Source organism: Lepidothrix coronata, unplaced genomic scaffold (assembly GCF_001604755.1).
Source record: "Lepidothrix coronata isolate B3197 unplaced genomic scaffold, Lepidothrix_coronata-1.0 Scaffold9, whole genome shotgun sequence".
Taxonomy (NCBI): domain Eukaryota; kingdom Metazoa; phylum Chordata; class Aves; order Passeriformes; family Pipridae; genus Lepidothrix; species Lepidothrix coronata.
In genome coordinates this window covers 4,334,197-4,355,989 of record NW_016690189.1, presented here as the reverse complement: position 1 = coordinate 4,355,989, position 21,793 = coordinate 4,334,197, and the positions used below count along the sequence as shown (strand labels likewise).

The 21,793-nt window shown below is 36.0% G+C and overlaps 1 protein-coding gene across 4 annotated transcripts in view; it reads left to right on the top strand.

The window, feature by feature from the left end:
* Window positions 1–14,707, top strand: part of SLC6A15 (solute carrier family 6 member 15) — a 36,933-nt gene extending 22,226 nt beyond the window's left edge. For all 4 annotated transcript variants that reach the window (XM_017804577.1, XM_017804579.1, XM_017804578.1 and 1 more), the window contains exons 5-12: window positions 331–512; window positions 1,730–1,840; window positions 5,298–5,539; window positions 5,645–5,837; window positions 7,015–7,207; window positions 9,011–9,170; window positions 11,747–11,909; window positions 13,347–14,707. In XM_017804577.1, the coding sequence (XP_017660066.1) occupies window positions 331–512; window positions 1,730–1,840; window positions 5,298–5,539; window positions 5,645–5,837; window positions 7,015–7,207; window positions 9,011–9,170; window positions 11,747–11,909; window positions 13,347–13,718 (1,616 nt within the window). In that variant the 3' untranslated portion in view covers window positions 13,719–14,707. The remainder of the gene's footprint in view (window positions 1–330; window positions 513–1,729; window positions 1,841–5,297; window positions 5,540–5,644; window positions 5,838–7,014; window positions 7,208–9,010; window positions 9,171–11,746; window positions 11,910–13,346) is intronic.
* The last annotated feature ends 7,086 nt before the right edge of the window (window positions 14,708–21,793 follow it).

Below are 21,793 nucleotides of genomic sequence, written 5' to 3'. Positions count from 1 at the left end.
TAATCTTATGTGTGATAAGTGGAATGTATGTCTTCATCTAAGCCTGCCTACTATTTAGTAGTGAAGTGAGAAATAAATTCTGTCTTGGACTAGGATTAACCATAATGTGGAGGAATACATTAGCCCAAAGGGGTGTTTTAAAATATATACCCAGAACCTTTGACTGACAGCAGTCACTTTTTCTTCTAGAGAATGTCTTAAGACTTTTTTGTGAGTTTAGTTTCTCAGTAAATGATGATGGCACAATTACAAATATTGAGAATTGGTAGAAAATGGTTATGAAATATGTCTCCCAAACCTATTCTTTACTTGCTAACATCTCTTTGACAGTTGTGGAGCCAGAGTGTGAAAAAAGTTCTGCAACCACTTATTACTGGTACAGAGAAGCACTGAATATTTCCAGCTCTCTTTCAGAGAGTGGGGGTTTAAATTGGAAGATGACTATCTGCTTGCTGGCTGCCTGGGTCATGGTATGCTTAGCCATGATCAAAGGCATTCAGTCTTCAGGCAAAGTGAGTATACTGTTTACCTGCATGGTATTGTTTTATGTTGAAGCATTTCAGGATATTTCTGTTCACTGAACCCTCTGTTTATTCTCATGAAATCTGTAGGAGCAGGTGGGAACTCACCCCAGTATTTGTATATCCTCAAGTAGAGGAATGTTAGTTAAGCATTAGAATTACAGTAATTTTAGAGGGAATTGTAGTAATATAGTGGGAATTGAGATCTAAGGAAATATTTTGCTTCTCATCAGCATAATTGTTGCAAGTAACTGTACCTCAGCTTTATTGTGCAGCATGTCTGTGTGTTTTGAATGTCTAAGGAATTAGGTTTCCATGTGTACTCACATTATGATTGCAGTGCACCCACGTATGCAAGCTTCTGTCATTAACACAGCTACTTTGTAGGATTCTGGATTGTTTCTTTTAACTAATGACTTACCATCCCTTGCCATCTGAGTACTGTCACCTTGTCTTCTTTGCTTTGCATGCAGCCAGCTGGGTTGGCTAATGAATGGTTTGCTAGATCTGTTGATCTCAATGGGATTTTCAGAGGAAAACTAATTTGTTCCAGTATCAAAATTCTTTGCTATTAGAAAGTTTGGCACTGGTATGCCAATTTTTGTTAAAGCGTTGCAGTTAAAGAAGTAACAAGTTTAACCAGAGAATCATTTTACTAAACTAAACAGAATAAGTTTTCTTTTCAGTGATGGGGAATGAAAGATCAGAGTTGATTAATATTTTTTGTTGGTTTGGCAGTAAGCATTACTTAGTGATTGAATTCATTGGTTATGTGCTTTCTATTGACTCTTTGTTTTCTTTCCTTCTGAAGACACAATGAGTTCCTATGCACACTGCATATCTTAACGATCCTCAGTACTTAAGTCAAAGTGCAATTGTAAAGCGAAGCATTTCTACAAGTCTGCTTCTGTCTTTGTTGTCATCTCATTGAATTCATACTGAATTTCCCCAGAAACCCAGTGGTTCGTTATCAGTTCGTGAACACTGGCAACTGTATTATTTTAGTAAAGTACAGAATTTCTATTATAGTCATATGACTTTGCTTTCTTCTGCAGAGACAAGGGGAATGGGAAGTGTTCTGCATAGTTCTTGGAGCATATGATTATCAATACAGTCATGTATCCAGAGGATACTGAGTAGTGAATGAAGCTATTGAAAATAAAGTCCACATTAAATGTCATGTTAAATTTCTTCTTAATGTTTTTCAGATCATGTATTTTAGTTCCCTTTTTCCTTATGTGGTACTTTTATGCTTTCTGATCAGAGGACTGCTCCTTAATGGGTCAGTGGATGGAATTCGTCACATGTTCACACCTAAGGTATGTGCTTAATTTCTGCTTGTAGAGTATTAACGTTTCGGTGGCAATTTGACCATTTATGAATGCTCTCATTTAAGCTTATTGTCTTCATAGAACATTTGGCTGTGTTTCTGTTTGGTTAAATTACAAAATTGTTGTTTACCTCAGTGGCACAATATCAAGCCCTAAAGTCCAAAGGCCCTTAAGTATTCCAAGGGTCTGTGTAAAGTTACTTCCCTTAGATAAGGGTTCCTGGAGTTAGATGCCTCTACAAAGCAACTAAAAGTGCTATTTACAGGATTCAGGATGTTTAGAGAGCTCCAAATATGGAGAAGAAGTGAATCTTCATATTTTGCCATTCTCTCGTATTGAAATGCTCTGTCCTGGGATGTCACAGTGCCTTACTTTGAATTGTCACATGACATTACATAGTTATCTCATCCCTTTTGAAAAAGAACAATTTTTTTTCCTTTTTTGTAAATAAATTAATGCTGTTTGCATAGTAGCCCCAAGTACAGGAGACCTGTATTTAATAGTAGTGTAAGTACTCACCACTCAGCTTTCCTTGTCCTGTTTTTTGTGGTTGACACACCAAGATAGCAGCAGTTCTAAGCATACATTTTGTACTGCCAATATTTTTACCAGGAGCATGCCTTACAGGGCTTTAAATTTTCTAACTATGGAGGTGATAAGGGATGTTATGAATCATTGTTTAGCTTGAAGATCTAGGTTCTACCCACACCCATCTCAAATGCTTGCAACTGTATCTATACTACAGGAACAGCATGTTTGAGTAGTTTGAGCCGTACTCAGGAATGTACAATGCTGGGCTTCCTGTTGTATTGTGAAATGCACTTTCCAACAGGTCCATTTCATAATATAGTTGAGAAGAACAGGACTAACATTTCAAAAATGAAAACTAAATAATAAGATGATGAAAATCAATGCACATAGTGGCTAATGCCAGATGACAGGGTCTTGTCAGTTGTTTTGACTCCAGGTGTTCTGAGTCTAGAGAAATGTCGTTCTATAAAAATGACCTTTGTTAGCTATCACCTTGGTGCAGTTGTGCTTCGTGTCACTCACTGTCACCACTTTAGAGAGTCATGGTTCTGCAGGAACTTGCAGGCTGCTCAAGCAAGTTTGGGAAACCTGAGGAACAGAAAAATGTAATGCTTACTAATGAGAGGATGTCTAGAACAGAGGTGGAATACAGATGTCTTGAAAATATAATTTGGTTTCTCAACCACAGTGTTAATCCTTTCTTTGACTGGAGAAGTACCACTAGATGCTGAAGGAATATAAATAAAAAAACTTCCCTTGAATACCAACACCTCTTCACTACTCACTATTTCATCTGAGTTAGACTTAAAATAAGTTGCAGCTGATGCTTACTTTATAGTTACGTTATACTTAATTATACAATTGTCTCAAGTGTTCAGATAAATGATCTCGAAAGAAAAATTGTTTTTAATTTATTCTGCTAGTTTCTAGTTCTGTATCCCAAAATTTAAGTTGTGGTTTAAATTTAAGTTAGGAGACCTCCATGTCACGTATATTATATGTGAATGTAAACCTTCAAAAGTATTTTAATTATAATTTTCTGTATCTGGGCACTAATTTGGACTGTAGGTTCATATAAGACTACCTGAAGAAATTCAGACTTGCCCCATCTGTTGTTCATTTACTCCATAGTGCTAACAGTGTATTTGGGCAGACAGACTGTACAAAATTGTGCTAAACCAATCTAGCTTGAAAATTTTTCAGGTAGATAGATGTGAGAGAGGAAGAGGAGACATCTTTTTCAGCTTCAGTTAGCTGAGCAAATGACCACGTTTTGACCACAGACGATCACAGCACATTCCCACAAGACTTGTGCCAGCATGGCAGAGGACTGGCACACATTGGTGCCCATATGTGAAAGCCCAGGGCTAATGTAGAAGGGGAGAATTTCTCTGTTTGGCATGGTTGTTGAACAAAGCAGAAATTCTAAATAATAATTTTAACAGAAAACCTAAAGAAAGATATATGAGAAACCCACTTAAATCAACTACTGCAGTTAAACTGTAGGACTGAAGCTGAAATGCAGAGCTCCCAAAATTTCACAAGCAGTATCTGATAGGAAATCAATTACAAGCTTATTTTGAAAGTCTAGATGATGTGTATCTGAGAACACAATACTTTTGATGGTACCAAATGATACATTGAGGAAAGTGATAAGTGTTTTGATATTTCAACCATTTGGAGATTTGGTAGAATTCTGCATATTCCTCGAGCTCCCTCTGGTGGAAAAACTCTGGCATGCCTGTGATACAGGCAGGTTGAACTACTTGAAATAGCTACTTGTGCATTGTAATTATAATAAAAATTTTAAGTCAGGAACAAATTTATTCCCGTACATACCTTTTCTTTCCCCAAATATATTGTATTTTATCTATATATAAATGACTAAAGAGGCTATCTGATACCTATCTGTAATAAATATTATATCTTCATGGAAAACTGAAATTTTTTTCAAAATGTTACAGCAGTAGCAGATTTATTTTTCCTCAGAGTAAGACAGTCAGTCTAATGATGCTGTCATCTGTGTTGATGCTTTTTAGTTTTACTGTTGTTAGTAAACCTAGGGCTTAAAAAAAAATAAAAATCATATGCATTAATGGAGGCCCTGAATCAGCTTGAGAAAATCTAATGTTTAAGTTTGACATCTAGGTTTTTTTATTTTTTGTTATTCAGTATCTAGAAGAATTTGAGGTAGACAAATGGTGACTTGTAACTTTGTTACAAAGATTTTTTTTGAATGAGCAATACAGTTCCTCTAAATGAGCAATACAGTTCAATTTTTTTGAGAAAAACCTGTTTTGCCCTCAAATACCATTTAATATTGGATGAAGTTCAAGGCATCTGACTTAAGGAAGATCTGACTTGTGGACTATACAGCTTGTGATGGGCAGTGTTCATATATTTCATTTTGCTTTATATATTTGCATGTAATAGAATTCCATATAAGCATGTGTATCTTATGTTCACTTTTTTATGTTTGTTTGAAAAGTAACAACAAAGCAACTTTCATCATACTCATTGAATTTTTGAGGGTTGATCATCCCAAAATGCATCTTAATTCTAACAAATATCAAAGACAGTATATACTGTAAAAAAAAAAGTTCTCTCTTATTTCTCAGTGTAACTTGCTGCTATTTCAGTTACATAGCTCCAGTAGTGTGTCGTTTTTGGAAACATAATGTGTAGCATGTTTCTCTGACATTTAGATAATATAAAGTCAATAGAAATTCTGGCCCATAAGTTTGCTTAAATTTAGATGCCTCAGCTTTCATTTTATCATAATGAAAATATGTTTGTAGTGGAGTATGATAATTTTGTGATAAAGATTGTCTTCCTGATCTTTTTTCTGTTGTTTTATTTCATATAATAGAAATGCATATTATAGCTGACATATATTATATCTAATTTCAAACAGCTTGAAATAATGCTGGAGCCCAAGGTCTGGAGAGAAGCTGCTACTCAGGTGTTCTTTGCCTTAGGGCTTGGATTTGGTGGAGTCATTGCCTTTTCGAGCTACAACAAGAGAGACAACAACTGCCATTTTGATGCTGTACTGGTGTCCTTCATCAATTTTTTCACTTCTGTGCTGGCAACTTTGGTGGTGTTTGCAGTTCTGGGCTTCAAAGCCAATATCATAAATGAAAAATGTGTTATCCAGTATGAATATCCATTTCTTTTTTAAAATTATTTTTATGGTTTATTTCATTCATGAATTAACACAGAACACTGAGTTTGATCTTTCTATTTTATTGTGTTTTACAGGAATTCAGAGAAGATTTTAAAACTTTTGAAAATGGGCAATCTCAGCCAGGATATGATCCCACATCATATCAATTTCTCAAGCATTACAGCAGAAGATTACAATTTAGTTTATGACATTATACAGAAAGTTAAAGAAGAAGAGTTTGATTCTCTTGGTCTGAAATCTTGTCAAATTGAAGATGAGCTTAACAAGGTGAGAGTGTTAAGTAAGTCTTAAATACAGAGAATATGAACAGATGCGTATTTTTAGGCCTGAAATGAACTGTGAAGTGTACCTACAGAGAGTATCAGTACAATGTACCTATGAGTTGTGCATCTATAAATACCTAGATGAAAACAAGGTTGCATTCCAGCTCACTTGAGGACTTTTGGGTCTGATGTCTTAATATAGTCTTCACTTTTTTTGATCATTATATCATTCCCTTTATGAGGTGAGAAGTTTTTAAAGTTCTGTTTTTTAGAAGAATTGACCATGAGGATTTTTTCAAAGACTAAACAGAGGTTTACCTATTCGATGCCTCACACTGCAATGTCTTACAATGTTAAGATACATTTTTAGATATAAATACTACTATACTGAAAGTAAAAAATTATTCTTTACTTATCAGGTAATTGTTTAATGAATAGCATCCTGTTTTGAAATCTTACAGTAAGACAGATCTGTAAAAGAAATTATAGTCTTCTTGCTTTAGGGAGAGACTTGCATATTTAAACACTGATCTCTATATAGTTGCACCAGGATCTGAAGATAAAATGTAAAATCTGTGACTTAGACTTTAAAAGTTTCTGTACTATTCCTACCATTTAAATTTGAAACAAAGATACAGAAATTAAGTCTTTTTTATACTTACTGGAGAAAACAGAGTGTATTTTGTAGCAGTCCTTTATGATAGCTCTCATGCAAAATCGTCAGTGAAAGAGAGAAATAAGTTCTGACTGGACTCAAGAGGAAAATTTTTCATAATGAGAGTAATCAGACATTGGGCTAATCTCTTCAGGGAAGTGGTGGATTCCACAGCATTGAACACTTATATGGTTCAGCTGGACAGGGTGCTGGGCCATCTTTTCTAGACTGCTTTTGCCGAGAAAGGTTGGACCAGATGATCCTTGAGATACCTTCCAGCCTAGTATTCTATAATTTTATGAAAGAACTGTTAATGTCAATCAAGTTACAAATTCTCAGCCAAATCCACTGTTTCACTAAATAGTATTAATTAAGTGGAAGAATTGCATATTAGATAGCAACTTCCCACTCTGCCTTCCAAGATGTAGTTGATGACACTGCATGATTACCAAGTCAGACTGTCACACTACCAAAACCAAAAAAAAAGTTCAGGAACAATAACATTTTTTTTTTTCCTCACTGACAGGCAGTTCAGGGAACTGGTTTAGCTTTTATTGCCTTTACAGAAGCAATGACCCACTTCCCTGCTTCTCCCTTCTGGTCAGTCATGTTCTTCCTCATGTTAGTAAATCTGGGACTTGGAAGTATGTTTGGAACCATTGAAGGCATTATCACACCCATTGTTGATACATTCAAAGTCAGAAAAGAAATTCTTACTGGTAAGTTACACAAACTTTCTTTTCTCCATAGAGGAATAAGCTAATTTTTTTTTGAGAGTATGAAATTGTTTTTTGACATGAAAGTGTAAAGATCATTTTACAGAGCAGTAAATCACTGTATTCCAGACTGTATTTCCGTACATAGGCACATTAATATATGCCAGTAACACATTTTTCTGAGTGTTACATGAGCAGGAACATCCTAGAACTTAAATTTTATTGGAGGACTAATTTCTGTTACAAGTTTCTGTATGGTCAGTCCTGTTGGGCTGTTCCAGAATACTTTCCATTCCAATTTGTGTCACGCATTTAGCTTATCCCTAAATAAGCTAAATGAAATCTTAATTTATGATGAATTTTTTATTATGCTAAAATCAGTATAGTTACTCTCTAGAGAAACGGACATCCCTTCAAGTGGAAGTGAATGGGTCTAGTAGCTTGGAATTAGAGGGCCTGCACTCTTCCTCCAGAGGGATTGAGAAAAATGCATTAGTGATATCAATTGTGGCATACCACCGGGTTGCCTTTGACTCCAGCGTGTGTTGAAGTTCCAGCATGTCCAGCACAGCTGTGCTCAGCAGTGATGTGACGTTATGCAGGCCATGATAGCCTGCTGTTAGTCTCCCTTCTCCAATAGACTTCCACAGTGACCATATGGGGCTGTTAAAGGGTGAGCGAGTCCTGCTGATTGCTTCTAGGCTGTCACTCAAATCATCCTATGAGTGGGAATCAGGGAGTCTCAGGTGGGTCATAAGAAGTAATGTCTAGCACAGCTAATTCTCTCAGATACTGAATACATCTTTCCATGATGGTCCACTTGCCTGGGTGACATATAACATCTTATATGAGGGAATGTCTTTCCTTCATGCCTGACAGGATCATATCCAGAGGCTAAGAACTTGTGTCCCTTTTCCAATCGCTTTGTCAATGCCCCCTTCCAGAGAAAGTGATCCCAGCTGTTTGACTTTCCTACCCTCTAATTCCAGGCTACTAGCCCAGTTATCCCAGCACTGGAGCAGTCATGTGCTCATTTACACAGTGGCTGAAATATTTTGCATATCCCACAGCTCACTCAGGGATGAGGATCATCCTTAGCCTAAGTTTCCAGTGGGGAGAAAAGAAGCCACCTTAACTAGAATAATCAGCCTGACTGATGCTCAGCCTACAATTGATTTCACAGTTTATTGAAATTTGACTTATTTTATGTCTACTTAAGCATTCTGTAATAATATTATTTGTAATAATATTATTGACAAATTTAGTAGGAAAAAATTATATTGAGATCCATTATGCAGGATCAGGCATTAAAGAATACATTTCAGGTTGTTCTAACGAAAAGAAGGGACGAAAATGTTGATGCTTAATGCACAAATACATTTAGACAGATCCTAGTTGAACTTCATGCCATGAATGATCTTTTTGGGGAAGTCTATTCAGCCTTGATATTTTTTAGAATCACAGTCTGAAACGTTTTCACTATCTTTTTCCATGTTTTCACTTCTAAGTTCTTTTCACTTCTGATTTCCAAAAAGTAGTGACCAAGTAACGTGATGTATGATGTTTTGCTTACCAGTTCATTTTACCCTTGCATTCACATTACATTTAGTGAGAAATAGTCACTTGATTAATGTCTGCTGCTTAATCAGGACTGCTGTAATGTGGCAATTCGAGTAAATCTAATTTCATAACTTTTCCATTATGTAGGGAAGAGGTAGAATTCCTAATGTTAAAATTGAAACTCTCTAAAAAGTAAAATGTTATCAACTTCAATTATATGAAATAATGAATTTCTCTTTATTCCAGTCATATGCTGCTTGGTAGCATTTTTTATTGGCCTGATCTTCGTGCAGCGCTCTGGAAATTATTTTGTGACAATGTTTGATGACTACTCAGCTACTCTGCCCCTGCTAATTGTGGTCATTTTGGAGAATATTGCGGTCATCCGAATTTATGGAATAGACAAGTAAGTGAAGGAAATGTATCTCCCTGTCCATATCAACAGTATTCGTTACAATAATTATTACTATTTTAATTATATTTTGTGAAGTATTTGTGATGTACACAGAAATACAAGTAAATAGAAACTGGTCAAGAATCTAGTCTGTTATTAAGAACAGGTTTGGAGCAACATAAATTACATCAGGACAGTGCACTGAAACCCAAAGAGTGATTGTAAGAGGTCCAAAGAAATGAGAATAAAGTTAAAGAGGCAAAATGAGAGAGTTAGAAAGGAGGCTGGATATGAAAGTATGAGGAATTTGTATCAAAATAAGTCATGAAAAGAAAGATTTAAAGAAGTAATAGCCGTGGTCTAAGCAGCAGATGAGAATGAGTATTCTGAACAGGTCTGCAGTATTCCAGGCAGTCTGAGAAAGGAACAAAGCAAACTCAATGGAAGTAACAAGAAGAAAGTTTCAGTTTATGAACTAGATTTAGTTTGGGGTGTTGTAGCAATTAATTGTTCTTTGCATTAGTTGTGAGAGAGGAAATAGAGGAAATGACAGCAAAGAACCGAGTCAAAACTTACTTGGAAGCAGAACAGTTGACAATGAAGTAAAGTGACCTGGCAGTGATGGGGTGAAAAGACCATCAAGCCCCTTTTTTTTTTTTTTTCATTTTATGACCAAAATCAGCAGAATGTGTTCACCAAGCAAGATCAACGTGTGCTTCAGTAGAAAGATTTATGTCAAAAATAACTTTTGCCACCCACAGGTCAAACAGAGTATGCTATACTAACATGTCAAAGTAATGAAAACATCTGTGATTTCTTTACACAGGCAAAAAGTGTGACATAGAATGGGTGGTTTTTCATTTGACTTTTCACTTGTTTGATCGGAGTAATCAGCCAGTCTGTTGTTGTAGTGAAACAAAACTGTAATAAGAAAACTTAATTATATGGTTCCCAGACACTGGTTCTGGTTTACACAAATAGTGCCTGGTCTGCTTACTCAGACCATTCCCACTTGGACCGCATGTATAATCCTATAATCAATCACATAGATATAAAAACGCCATGTATATGATTTTACACAGGCAAACAAAAGATGAAACAAATGACCTGGTTATCAGTCAGGGAGTGTTCCACTGTGAATGGAGATAGACATGCCAAAAACCAGCAGCTTACCTGTGAGGAATTTGATGTTTAGGCATAGCTAAAATATGGTAATCCTTTGATTCTGACTCAGGGTGCAGGTGATTCATGTTTTCAGAAGGGGTTCTGACAGGATGCAGTCTAAAGTTAACAGCCAGACTTCTCATTCATAATGACACCCATGTATTCCCTCTGGACTATTCCTAATATTTCTGCTGATGTATATTTCTCCAGAATATCCTTAAGAAACATGGCAGTCTTGTTTGCAAACACTGTCAGAATCAACAACCTCAGGTTGTCATTGGCTAATAGTACCAAGGGTTCCTTGTAGATGAAGTTCCATGTATATGTCTTCCTAGACACATTGTCTTTGATCAGATAGTAAAAAACCAAAACATAGCATCCAAAGGGATTACAACCAAAGGATAGAAAAGAGACAACGTAGACAAGAAGGAAAATCTGGAATCACTGCTAGCGGAGCCTGATAGCTTTTAGAAGAGCATAAGTAGGATGGAGTCAATGATAAACTTTAAAGATAACGGATTTATGTTCAACTGGATGAAGAACTGGAGATCTCAGAAAGAGGGCTATTTGTAAAGGGCACAATCCATTTGTAAATTCAGTTTCTTTTTAATGATGTGTTTAATTTCAGTGTAAACAAACAATAGAATGGCCCAAGCTGTGCAGTTAAAAAAAATGTTTTGAGAGTCTATATGACAGAAACTTCATATGTGTAACTTCTTTGAAAACATATTTATTGCTATAAGAACCTTTTCTAGATGGACATTTCAAAAGGAAGTAGGACCACAAGGGAGTTAATCATTGCTTGTGAAAACTCTTAACAAGTTATTTCTAAAAGTATTTTCTCTTTCTTCTGGCTCTGGAATACTCCGTCACAAGTATAAAAATAGGAGTTTTGTTCATATTATAACTTAAAATTTTGAGGAACAAGGAGGCAGTTTTATAACTTGGCAAAGTTTTATTTAAGCAGCTTATATGATGCAAACCATAGCTTCTGCATAAAGTTGTTTTTTTACACTGCAGCACACATGTGAGTTAAAAATTAATTTTGCAGAATCTGTGAGAGGTGCTGGTTGTGTATGTCCTCGGAAGTAATGACATATGCCTCAATAAACAACTCAGTAGACAATACAAGAAGATATAAAAAAGAATCTTATAAAAAAAAAGGTGTGTTTAAATATCTTTGCAGCACAGTCCAGCAAGCAGCTTACTAAGTCACTGTACTGTGCAGCAATGCCTTTTATTCATCTGTTCTGAAGAACTAGTAATACAAGCTCTGGTTTTCAGTCCATCAAGTAATTTAAACTGCAGCCGTTTCTATATATGCATTGTTTCAGTGTGTTCCCTCAAGTTAGGTGATATGTATCAATTACAGTGCTCAAAATCTCAGTGTCTGCACTAACAATAACCTTTTAATCCCTTCACAGATTTATGGAGGACCTGAAGGATATGCTTGGGTTTTCTCCAAGCCAGTATTATTACTACATGTGGAAGTATGTTTCACCATTTGTATTGTTATGTTTGCTGGTAGCTAGCATTGTCCAAATGGGATTAAGTCCTCCTGGCTACAATGCTTGGATTGAAGATACGGTATGTATATAGTATGTATGTGTATATATGTTATATATATATATACATGATACCATCATCATCATAATGACCGTATCTGAAGTATTTCAGAAATACATGAACAGACAAAAAAATTGGAATTAGAAATTCAAAATCGGTATAAATAATGATGTGGTTTTTTGTCTCAACTAATTTTGATGTAAAACCAACCATTTTTTAATTTTAGAGTAGTTCTGCTTTAAAATATAACTGATTGACACAAACCTTCATGCTTTTGGTGACTTTTAATTTGTTGATGTATGATTAAGAAATTCTTAAGTTTGGGAGATGTTGTTCACATTCATGAAGTCTTATTTTACTGCAGAAAAGAGTTGGGTGATAACACTGAATAAATCAATTCGATATCTCATCAGTGTTTTTTTAAGTGGCATTAAATACTGGAATTTAGCCATATCATAAATTTTCCTTTTGGAAACACATATCAAAATATAGGTAGCAGCTGCATTAAAACCTTTTTCTAATAAGAGTATTGGATTTGAAAAAAACTTACCAGAGTGAGCAGCAATCAGTTCTGCGCATTGGCTCCAAGAAGAGATTCACTTAAGGTAACTTCTAAGAGTTCTGCTAGTTATAGGCTCATCAGCCCTCAGCTGTTTCTGCAGGCTTGTCATGCAAAATATATAGAGAGTAAAATGTCAGAGAAAATAATCTTGGGACAATAGTCCAAAATAGCTGGGGGGAAACCGCAGCAAAGACAGGTAAAAGATAAATACAAGAGATTGGCTTTACTATAGATAGATGCCTGCCTCTATCCAGACAACTACTGGTTTCTCATGATTCTCAGAACAATGCTCCTGTTGCGTTTGATTCTTACCCTGAAAAATTAGAAAGAGAAATACCTTAGAATACCAAACGTATCATTCCTTTCCACATACAAAATTAGGCAAAGGAAGCCTGTTGGCCAGTGATGCATGGATGCGGTGGAGGTGTGAGGGATAGTCAGTGCCCCAGTAAATGCATTATAGTTTACATGAAGTTTATACAAAGTGGAATAATTGAGACAGTCTCTGTTAAGGCCAGTTATTAGCCTACAGAACAAGGACTTATTTGCCAGGCATAGTTTACAGATACCACTGCACCCTTGACTGTTATGAGCATCCTTTAGAAGAACAACTACAGAGAAATGTAGCAGCCTAATGTGAAAATCTTGATTTGGGTGCCTCTAGAGTGCTCTGAATGTCTCAGAAACTGTGCAACAGTTAGTGTTACACAATGGCAGACAGATAGAAATCCTACATCTCCATGACTGTTCAAATTTGATATCTGCAGTGGTGCCCACATTGTGGGTGCAGGGTGACAAAAAGGTATGTGTTTGAAAACGGCAGGCCTTGGTGAGGACTGCCTGTTTGTTCTTTTTTGGTAAAGATGTATTAATAGTTTTTCTATTGTGTTTCTCAGGCTACGGAAGAGTTTCACAGCTATCCAACTTGGGGAATGATTGTCTGTATATCTTTGATGGTGTTGGCCATACTGCCAGTCCCAATAGTCTTCATGGTGCGCCATTGCAACCTTATCGATGACAGTTCTGGTAGTTTGGCATCTGTATCCTACAAAAGAGGTCGGATAATAAAGGAACCTGTTAATCTGGAGGGAGATAGTACAAGTCTGATTCATGGGAAGAGTCCAAGTGAAGTACCGTCTCCAAACTTTGGCAAAAACATATATCGAAAACAGACTGGCTCACCAACTCTGGACACTGCTCCAAATGGACGTTATGGTATTGGGTACCTGATGGCAGATATGCCTGACATGCCGGAGTCTGATTTGTAACTACAGAGAAAAAATGGCTGTTTGTTTCTTCTCTCACTGATCATGGTTCTCCTATGAGAAGTGGTCAGCTTCACTTACTAGAGTGTGATCTCAGGTGCTCCATAGTGACAGTCTTTTAAATGTCATGACTGTACATACAGGTTGAGAAAACTCCCTTTAAATTGTCTGGGCTTTTATTTGCACTGAAGGAAACACATTCAAATTCAATGGCAGCCTACTCTACCACCATAGCCAAGAATTTGATTTTTTAAATTAATTTCTAAGTTTAAAGCTCTCTGTCTCTGAAGCCCAGGTCTCACTCAAATGATGAAATATTTCCGAGGTTATATAATTGAAAATCCCTTTTTTCAACTAAATTTCAGGTTAACTCCCCAATATTAAAGGTGTACTCAGTAGTAGTTCACCTGTGTTTGTATAAACACCTGTATATACTTTGTGTAGATATGCTGTACTTATTTTGTTAGCACTGATAATTACTTAGGCTTTTAGCTGAGTAAAAAACAAACCTGCAAACTATTTTCTTATGTAATAGCTGTATAGAGCAATAGTATTAGAAAATCAAGGAGTAGACTTACAGGAAGGCGATCAAAGATTCCCTGTTCACTGGGGACTGCATAAACCGTGGCTGTATATTTTGTGTAAAATATTTCTTTTTCAGTGTGAAAACAATGTTAGAGTGAGTCACTCCAAGAATCTTAAAGATTGTGCAGATTCTGCATTTTTTTCTATGCTGTGTGCCTAAAAAAGACCTTGATATTTATTGTGGTTACAAGATTACATATATATTATATTTATATAATATACTAATAATGTAAATATGTATATTATTCTGTATGTAATTGTTTCAAAAGTTGAAGCAAGATGGCTTTCTTAATTAGTCTCCTTCAGTTTTGCTTCTATTATATGCAGATATTTCTTTTTCAGTAAGTAATTGTTAAGAACTGTATGGCATTACATTTTAACCTATGAATAAAGAGATTGATAAGGTATTTGGCTGTGATTTCCTAGTACACTTACTATATATAACACAGGCTGCTTTTCCCTCATCTGGACTATCTGAAAGAATGGCCAAATAAAGATGTTAAAAGAAATTGGAAACAAAACGCTAAATCAGTCATCTTAATAAACTACTGGACAGTGTTTTATTCTTAGGGGCATTTACTGTTAATACAGTAGTTGATGTAGCACTGTAAACTGGCAGGATGCTCTGGAAGCTAGTACATGATCTATTCCTTACCTTAGAGAGCTTTAAAGTTAGGCATAAATTCTGACTTAGCTACCTCTAATAAAGCAAAGGGCAGAACCTAGTTATGTTGTCCCAGCATCAAAGAACCAGATTAATTCATCTGAGATAAATGCAAGTTTCTGAAGCTCTGTGCCTCAAGAGTACAGTTTTGAGCATGTCAGTGTGGAAAAGCTATGTCAAACAAATGAAAAGGAGCAAAATCCTAAACCAAAGCACTTCAGCAACTCGATAAAATTCCGTATCTCTTTTGTCATAGGAGAATAATCCCAGATAATTTTCCGCTTCTAACCTGAGAGCTTTTGAAATGTTTCCAGTCATTTAAAAGTTGAACTAGCATTAGTTGACTAAAAGCTATATTTAATTATCAGGCTTATTTTACATTTGATAAAGGTTGTGAACATAAAATAGCATTTAAAATAGTCCTCTAAAATGCACTTAATGGTACATTAAGAACTGGCATAATTTAAACAGGTTATTCTTTTATAACTGACCAGTTGGCAATATTAGTATGTCTGTAATGGATCACCAGTAGAGACACAGGGCAAGCACGTACAAAATATTCTTGCTGTGGCAGAGCAGCAGCAAATTTCTAACATCATAAAACATCAGGCTTCTAAAGTGACTGTTCAGGGTAGTTGTTATGCATCCCTCTGTGCCCAGTCCACAGGGTGCAGAAGTCTGTTCTTACAGGTTAGTTACTGTAGCAACACATGCTTTTACTTATATAGACTCTAGTTTTAGATGTGAAGTCATGGCCAAATGTCTGCTGCTACAGAAGATCTGTTAAAATGAATGTAGCAAGATCTTCCTATTAAAGTGCAATAGCTACTTCTGTTTAAAGCATCACAACGGGGATTAATTCTACTTTAGCAGACTGCTGAAGATTATTCTGCTGGGGAATATATGTCTTGTTTCTACCCTTTTGCTGTTTCCTTGAACACTTAATGAGTATTAAAATTTTCCACTCATTTAAACAACTACTTCTCATTTGGTTGCTTCCTATTAACTTCAGTTAGGCACGTCTCACCTCAGCCTCATGAAATGTTTCAGGCTTCAGAAAGCCCAGAAAATATGTCTTGTCTACTGCCAGATGTTCGATTCATAATTTGATCATAACCATGACTGAAATGCCCTCAAGTGCAGAAGTTCTTTGACCTGTTTAGTATGATGGGCTTAAAAAGACACTATCTGTCCAGCCTAAAGAAACAGGACTTGAAAAAAAAAAAGTTAAATCTCTAAAAAAAATAAAAATAATTACTATAAAGTGAGACATCCAAGTCCTTCCATATTAATGAAAGAACTGCTGAAGCAAAAGTATGAAATTGCATGTACAGTTGCTGTTAAAGTCAAGGAAATACGCAACACTTTGATACTTCAACTTTGGGAGCAAAGTAGTGAAAGAAGAGGGCAGGAGAGAGAGATTTAATGTATTTTTCTACTTAAAAGCCAGAATGACTGTATGTTGTGTCAGTCATAACTAAAATTAATTTGCAGGGTTTTTTTTAAGGAAAAGATCATTGTGAAAGTCAGCCATGCTTAAAATTAAAGAAAATCCTATTTGGGTCTTACACAATCAAAAATGGCCTAAAACAAAATCATCCATGCGAAAAGTGAAAATAGATTTCCAATATGATTTGTTGCAGTGGGCCTAAGGGTCCTCTAACCAATATGCTTTCTGAGATCTGATTGAACAATTGTAACCCTACTCTTGGGGAGCAGCAGATACATGTTAGGCCATCCTCATGCTGGCATAAGGAGAACAGTGATCTTGTCACACTAGGGAGAAATTAGTTATGATTGTGATAGTGGTAAGCAGAGAAAAAATTATGTGTTTGCAAAAGGGCTTTAAATACTCAGAAAATACTTGAGTGTATTATCTGCAATGGAATACTAAATGAATTCAGCTGAGATGCAGTGTACTCAAAAAAAAGCTTTCTACTTCTACCACATCTTTGAGAAATTAGCAGAGATATACTTACGCTAGTTTAAAACAGATGAAGGGATTTTAATATAAACAGCTAAATGTCAAGTTAGGTTATGTAGTTTGAGAAAAAGAAGGAAATCTACATATAAGCTGTAATTTACTTGCTTTGCCACTGGATGGTGCTCATATTTCATGTGTGTTGGTAAAATGGCAATTTCAGGAGTTCTGAAAAGGGCAGGATAACGTATTTTTATTCTCTACCAAAACAGAACTCTTTAGAATGATCATGGTCTTTCTAAAGCTCACAACTTTACTAATCTGTACCTTCTGCTGCTTTCATAATATTTTGGGGTTTGTTTTCAAAAAGGAAAGACTAAACAAATCTTTAATGCTAACAAAAGCAACAACATGCTGTCAGTATCCTGTTGCCAGGTAGTACACTTTTGGTTCTTGAGAGCAAGCAGTAGCTTCCTGATTCAATATTTTGAAATAAGTACTTTCTAGCATTTTTTTTTAATATTGTATTAATTGCTAGTCTCATTTCTTAAATTAGCAGATTAATTAGTTGACAAATTAATTAGTGGAATAAGATAATCCCAGACTATAATATTACTACTAACACTAATAATTTCATTGAAAACTGCAGTGCTTCTCACTGCCATCATCAGTAAATGCTGAAAGTTGCAAGGAGGTAGATGAAAGTTGGGAGGGGGAGCAGCAAGGAGCCCTCAGAAGGGGCAGCAGCAGAACGACTGCTAAGCCTAAGCCTGCAACTTTGCTTCTGAGGAAAAGAGCTACTGAGATGTCTGGTAGTGTTTTAAAAGTAGTACAGCTAGTAAAACATGCCTTGGGCAGCTGTTTAACCATTTTGGTAAGGAAGGTGTAAAGTATTTCTCACTAGCTCTGACAGAGCCACCATGCCTTTCATTTATACTGTATATGTCATTACTGCAAAATGAGTGAAAAATATTAACCAAGACACTCTTGTCCGAAATCAGCATCAGTACATGTCTTTGTTGATTTTTTCTCAACAAAGTGCACAGAATGGCAATGAAAGCTCCCATGGCATAGTCTATAAATTAGTGTGTTAAGATAAATAATATATTCAGTGAAAAAACAGATGTAAACATTCTCCCTTTTTATTCGGTATGTTGTTTTCTGGTTTTGTGAAGTCCTCCGAATGTCTCATGTCCAATCCAAACTCAACAGGTGGAAAAAGAAGAATGTGTTTTCCAACACTAGAAGTTCAAGAATATGAACTACTCTTAACTAAGTTGAACTAATTGGTGAAAAGAAAAATGGTTTGAAAAGACAAAAGAAATTTCCTTCAAAGCAAGTCCAGTTGATTTTCAGATTTTTGATTCAAGCAAAAAGGAAACGTGCAAAAGAAGAGTCAGGTTTGCAATCCTGCAAATACAGAATTAAGAAATGTCAAAAGACTGATGAAGGGGACTGGAACTGAAACGAAGCGCATTAAAAGAAGGGAGAAGGAAAAAGATACTGCTTAAATAAGGCTCATTCATAAATGACAAAGCGTAAATTGAATAGGAAGTAAGTGATCGGAAAGATTAAGAGGTATAGGGGAAAAAAAGGACTTCGGAAAGAAAACAGATTTTGATGGCTGTGTGAAGTATGATGTAATCAAACCATCAGAAGAAATAGTCTTCAGTTAGATATAGCTGTTAAATAGAGGTATGAATCAAAGGTAGTTGAAGTTTTGTTAGCATAGGAGAAGAAGGAGAGAGGAGGAATGAATCAGGACAGGAAAATGCTGGGCTGGGAGGAAAGACTTGGCCAGTGTCAGAATCAATTTCCCTTCAAGTACTCAAGTGCCTTTGACATACTGAAAAGCTTAGTTACTTTTCATAAAGCATTTTGAGATGTTCTGGGGAAAGATGTTAAAGAAATGTAGCCTTCCAAAATTATTTCATTTTAGCTGTCTGATTTGAGGACAGGGTAACTATCAGGGTAAAATAGAAGCTAAATTGTACCATAAATTTAAGGTTTAAGGAGAAAAATAATTACTTAAAAGCACAGAAAGCTCAATGTATGATGATATGAGGTGAAGGAAAATGAGTTTGTGACTAAAAGCTCTGATATGGAGACCACTGTGTTACTGTGATTTAGCATTGTGGTAAATTTCCAGAGCATTTGCCTAGATCAAGGATATGAATAGTACCCGCCATTACTCACAGACTTGAAATTAGCCAAAAACTCAAAGCACCTAAATGATACACATTTTACTGCCTGGTCCCTGGAATGGAAACCAGATACCCAGCCTCCCATATGCAACGCATCTGGGCAGTGAAGTGTTCCAGAATTATATACCTATAAATGGGCAACATTTTGTGTGAAACTTAAGTGTGACAACCCCTTGCTATCACAAAAGGAGAAACTGAGGCACTCTGGAGAAACTGTCAGATGGAGAGGTGAGGCATTAATGTCTGTGCATCGCTACAGAAATTGAATGTTCAATTCCATTCAACTATAAAATATTTTCAATAAATCTGAGTTTAATTACACAAATATTGTATATAATAAAGTTGTCACGAATGTTCTGCTCTCCCATAGGTAGCAAAAACATAAAAGACAAACTGCTTACCTCACACAAAAAATAGAGAGGCTTGTGAAAAATGTTGCAAACATTTTGTACACAATCCTTGTATCTATCTATATGTATAGATAAACATATATCTAGCTACAATTCACCTTACTTTCTGAGAGAAGAGCAAAAAGGGGATAGAAGAGTTGGCACTTAAGGATCTGTCTTTACTCCTCAGGAAGGTTTACTTTCAAATAAGGTTAATATTATTCCATAAAGAATCTTCAAAGCAGTGAAAGGCTAAAAGTGAGGTCACAAGATAAACAAAGAGGTTTTGAACTAAAAAACCAAGATGGTTCTCTTATGAAATTTTGAAATTTCATAAGAGACTCTAAAATTTTCCCCAGATCCTCTAGAGTCAACTTAACAAGGCCTCCATAGACCTCCTAGATGTTACAATGCAAGGTCAGCCTCTCATACATCTCAATTGACACATTGTTATAAGCTTCCTTTTGATTTTGATTCCTCTCTGCTGCCCCAGGATTTCTCAGATGGTTCCCATTTTCACCACGGGCTGCACAAACAGCTGTGCTGACACAATGGATGTGACGGTGTGGAAAAAGGAAGGCAAAGCTGAGAGCAGAAATTGCTTAAACGTGCACTGCCACCAAAGAAAGAAACATGGATTTTTGGTTTCAGCTTTAGAAATGTTCAGTACTCTCTATGGAAATTATACTATGAACAAATAAACAATAGCAAAAATATCCAATCTCTTAAAGGTTTTAGATAATTTGGAGTTGTCAGGTAGCTGAAAATTATACAACACATGGCATACAGATAATATGGTCATATAGCCATATAAAAAGCACTGGTGGCACTAAATCATGACTTTATAACAATCACTAAATAACAACAGAATGGACTGAATTGGAATTCTCAAGTTTCTTTACACAGCCTTTTTCTTCTGTTTTCAGGGATAACTTTTTCTAGCCTTCCGTATCTGTCTTTTACCCATTACAGAATCAGCAACCTTCAGGACTCACCAGTTTGTTGAAGTACCTGGAGCTTGCAGAAGCAAGCTAAGAGCATTTATCTCACACACGTACAAATGACTTTCAAATTATCTACATTCTTCATTGCCTTTACAGTTTGAATGCAGAGCAGCTGAGCCTGTATTGCTGTGCTGGACAGAAAACCTTGTGCCAGCACTGCATAGGTCACAAGAGTCTGGTCCAAATCACAGTCTGACTGTGTACACATGCTGCTTCTCTTTGTATTGTCCGTATAAAGGACACAGGGGTATAATTCTTATTCTCTGAAACACTTCAGACCGTTCTTAGATGGAGCACCTGTTGTGGGATGTGCTGAACAAGCAACTGAACAAATCTAGCAATTTGGTGAGGAAGAGGAGGAGGTTGTTTTTTATCTTCCTACTCTTACTCCTTCCCACTTTGGCATTCATCACACATTCACAGACAGATCCATTTCATCAGCCCAGCAGACTGCTTCACTTTTGATTCCAATTTATCTTTTGTTAAGCTGTGAGTCAAAGTGATTGGTCACAAGGATGTAATGAGTGCAAGCACAGATGCATGAGAAAGGAGGTGCTGTACAGTCAGGAAAGGAATAGACAGTGGAGTGGGATAGGGGATGGACCTCTCTCTTTTAGTACTAATGAAATTATTATATGTGCTCAATCATGTAGACCAAGACAGAGATGTATGCCTGGATAATCTAAATTTTGGCCTAGTAGGAACAATTCTCAAATCCCCTATATAATAAAAAAACTATCTTATGTGTACATGAACTTTCACACTATGTATTGAATTGGTAAAACACATTCTTATTAAAGCATGTTAATAGTCTCTGGAACAAATTGTGGGAGATATGTTAGTGCCTTGTCATGTCTTCAAAGTGAATATGATAGTTTGCCACTCCTTTAGTTTTTAACTCTGCTTTCTTGCTGCTGCTGAACTGACTCAATAAGTTTCCCTGTTTAGAAATGTGATTGAGTGTGCTGTTGACCTTTCATCATCACAGTCATAATACTGAATAGCTAATTTTATTTAACAGTATAGCATTACTTAGCTATGGGAAACCATTTCTTTAAAGACTGAAAATGTGTCTAAAACCAGATCTGAGATTTGACTCCTAACACATTTATAGACATATACAAAGTTTTGAGTGCTGTCCAGGCCAAATACTTTAGCAACTCAGCATGTGGTATAACAGATTTTAAGACTGTGTCTAGAAATGAAGAAAAATGGGGTTTTCTTTAGGCAAGGTACTGACAGACGGTGGTATAGGTAAACCTATTCAGTGGGACATACTTACTGTTCCCTCAAGACAGTGTTTTACTGAGC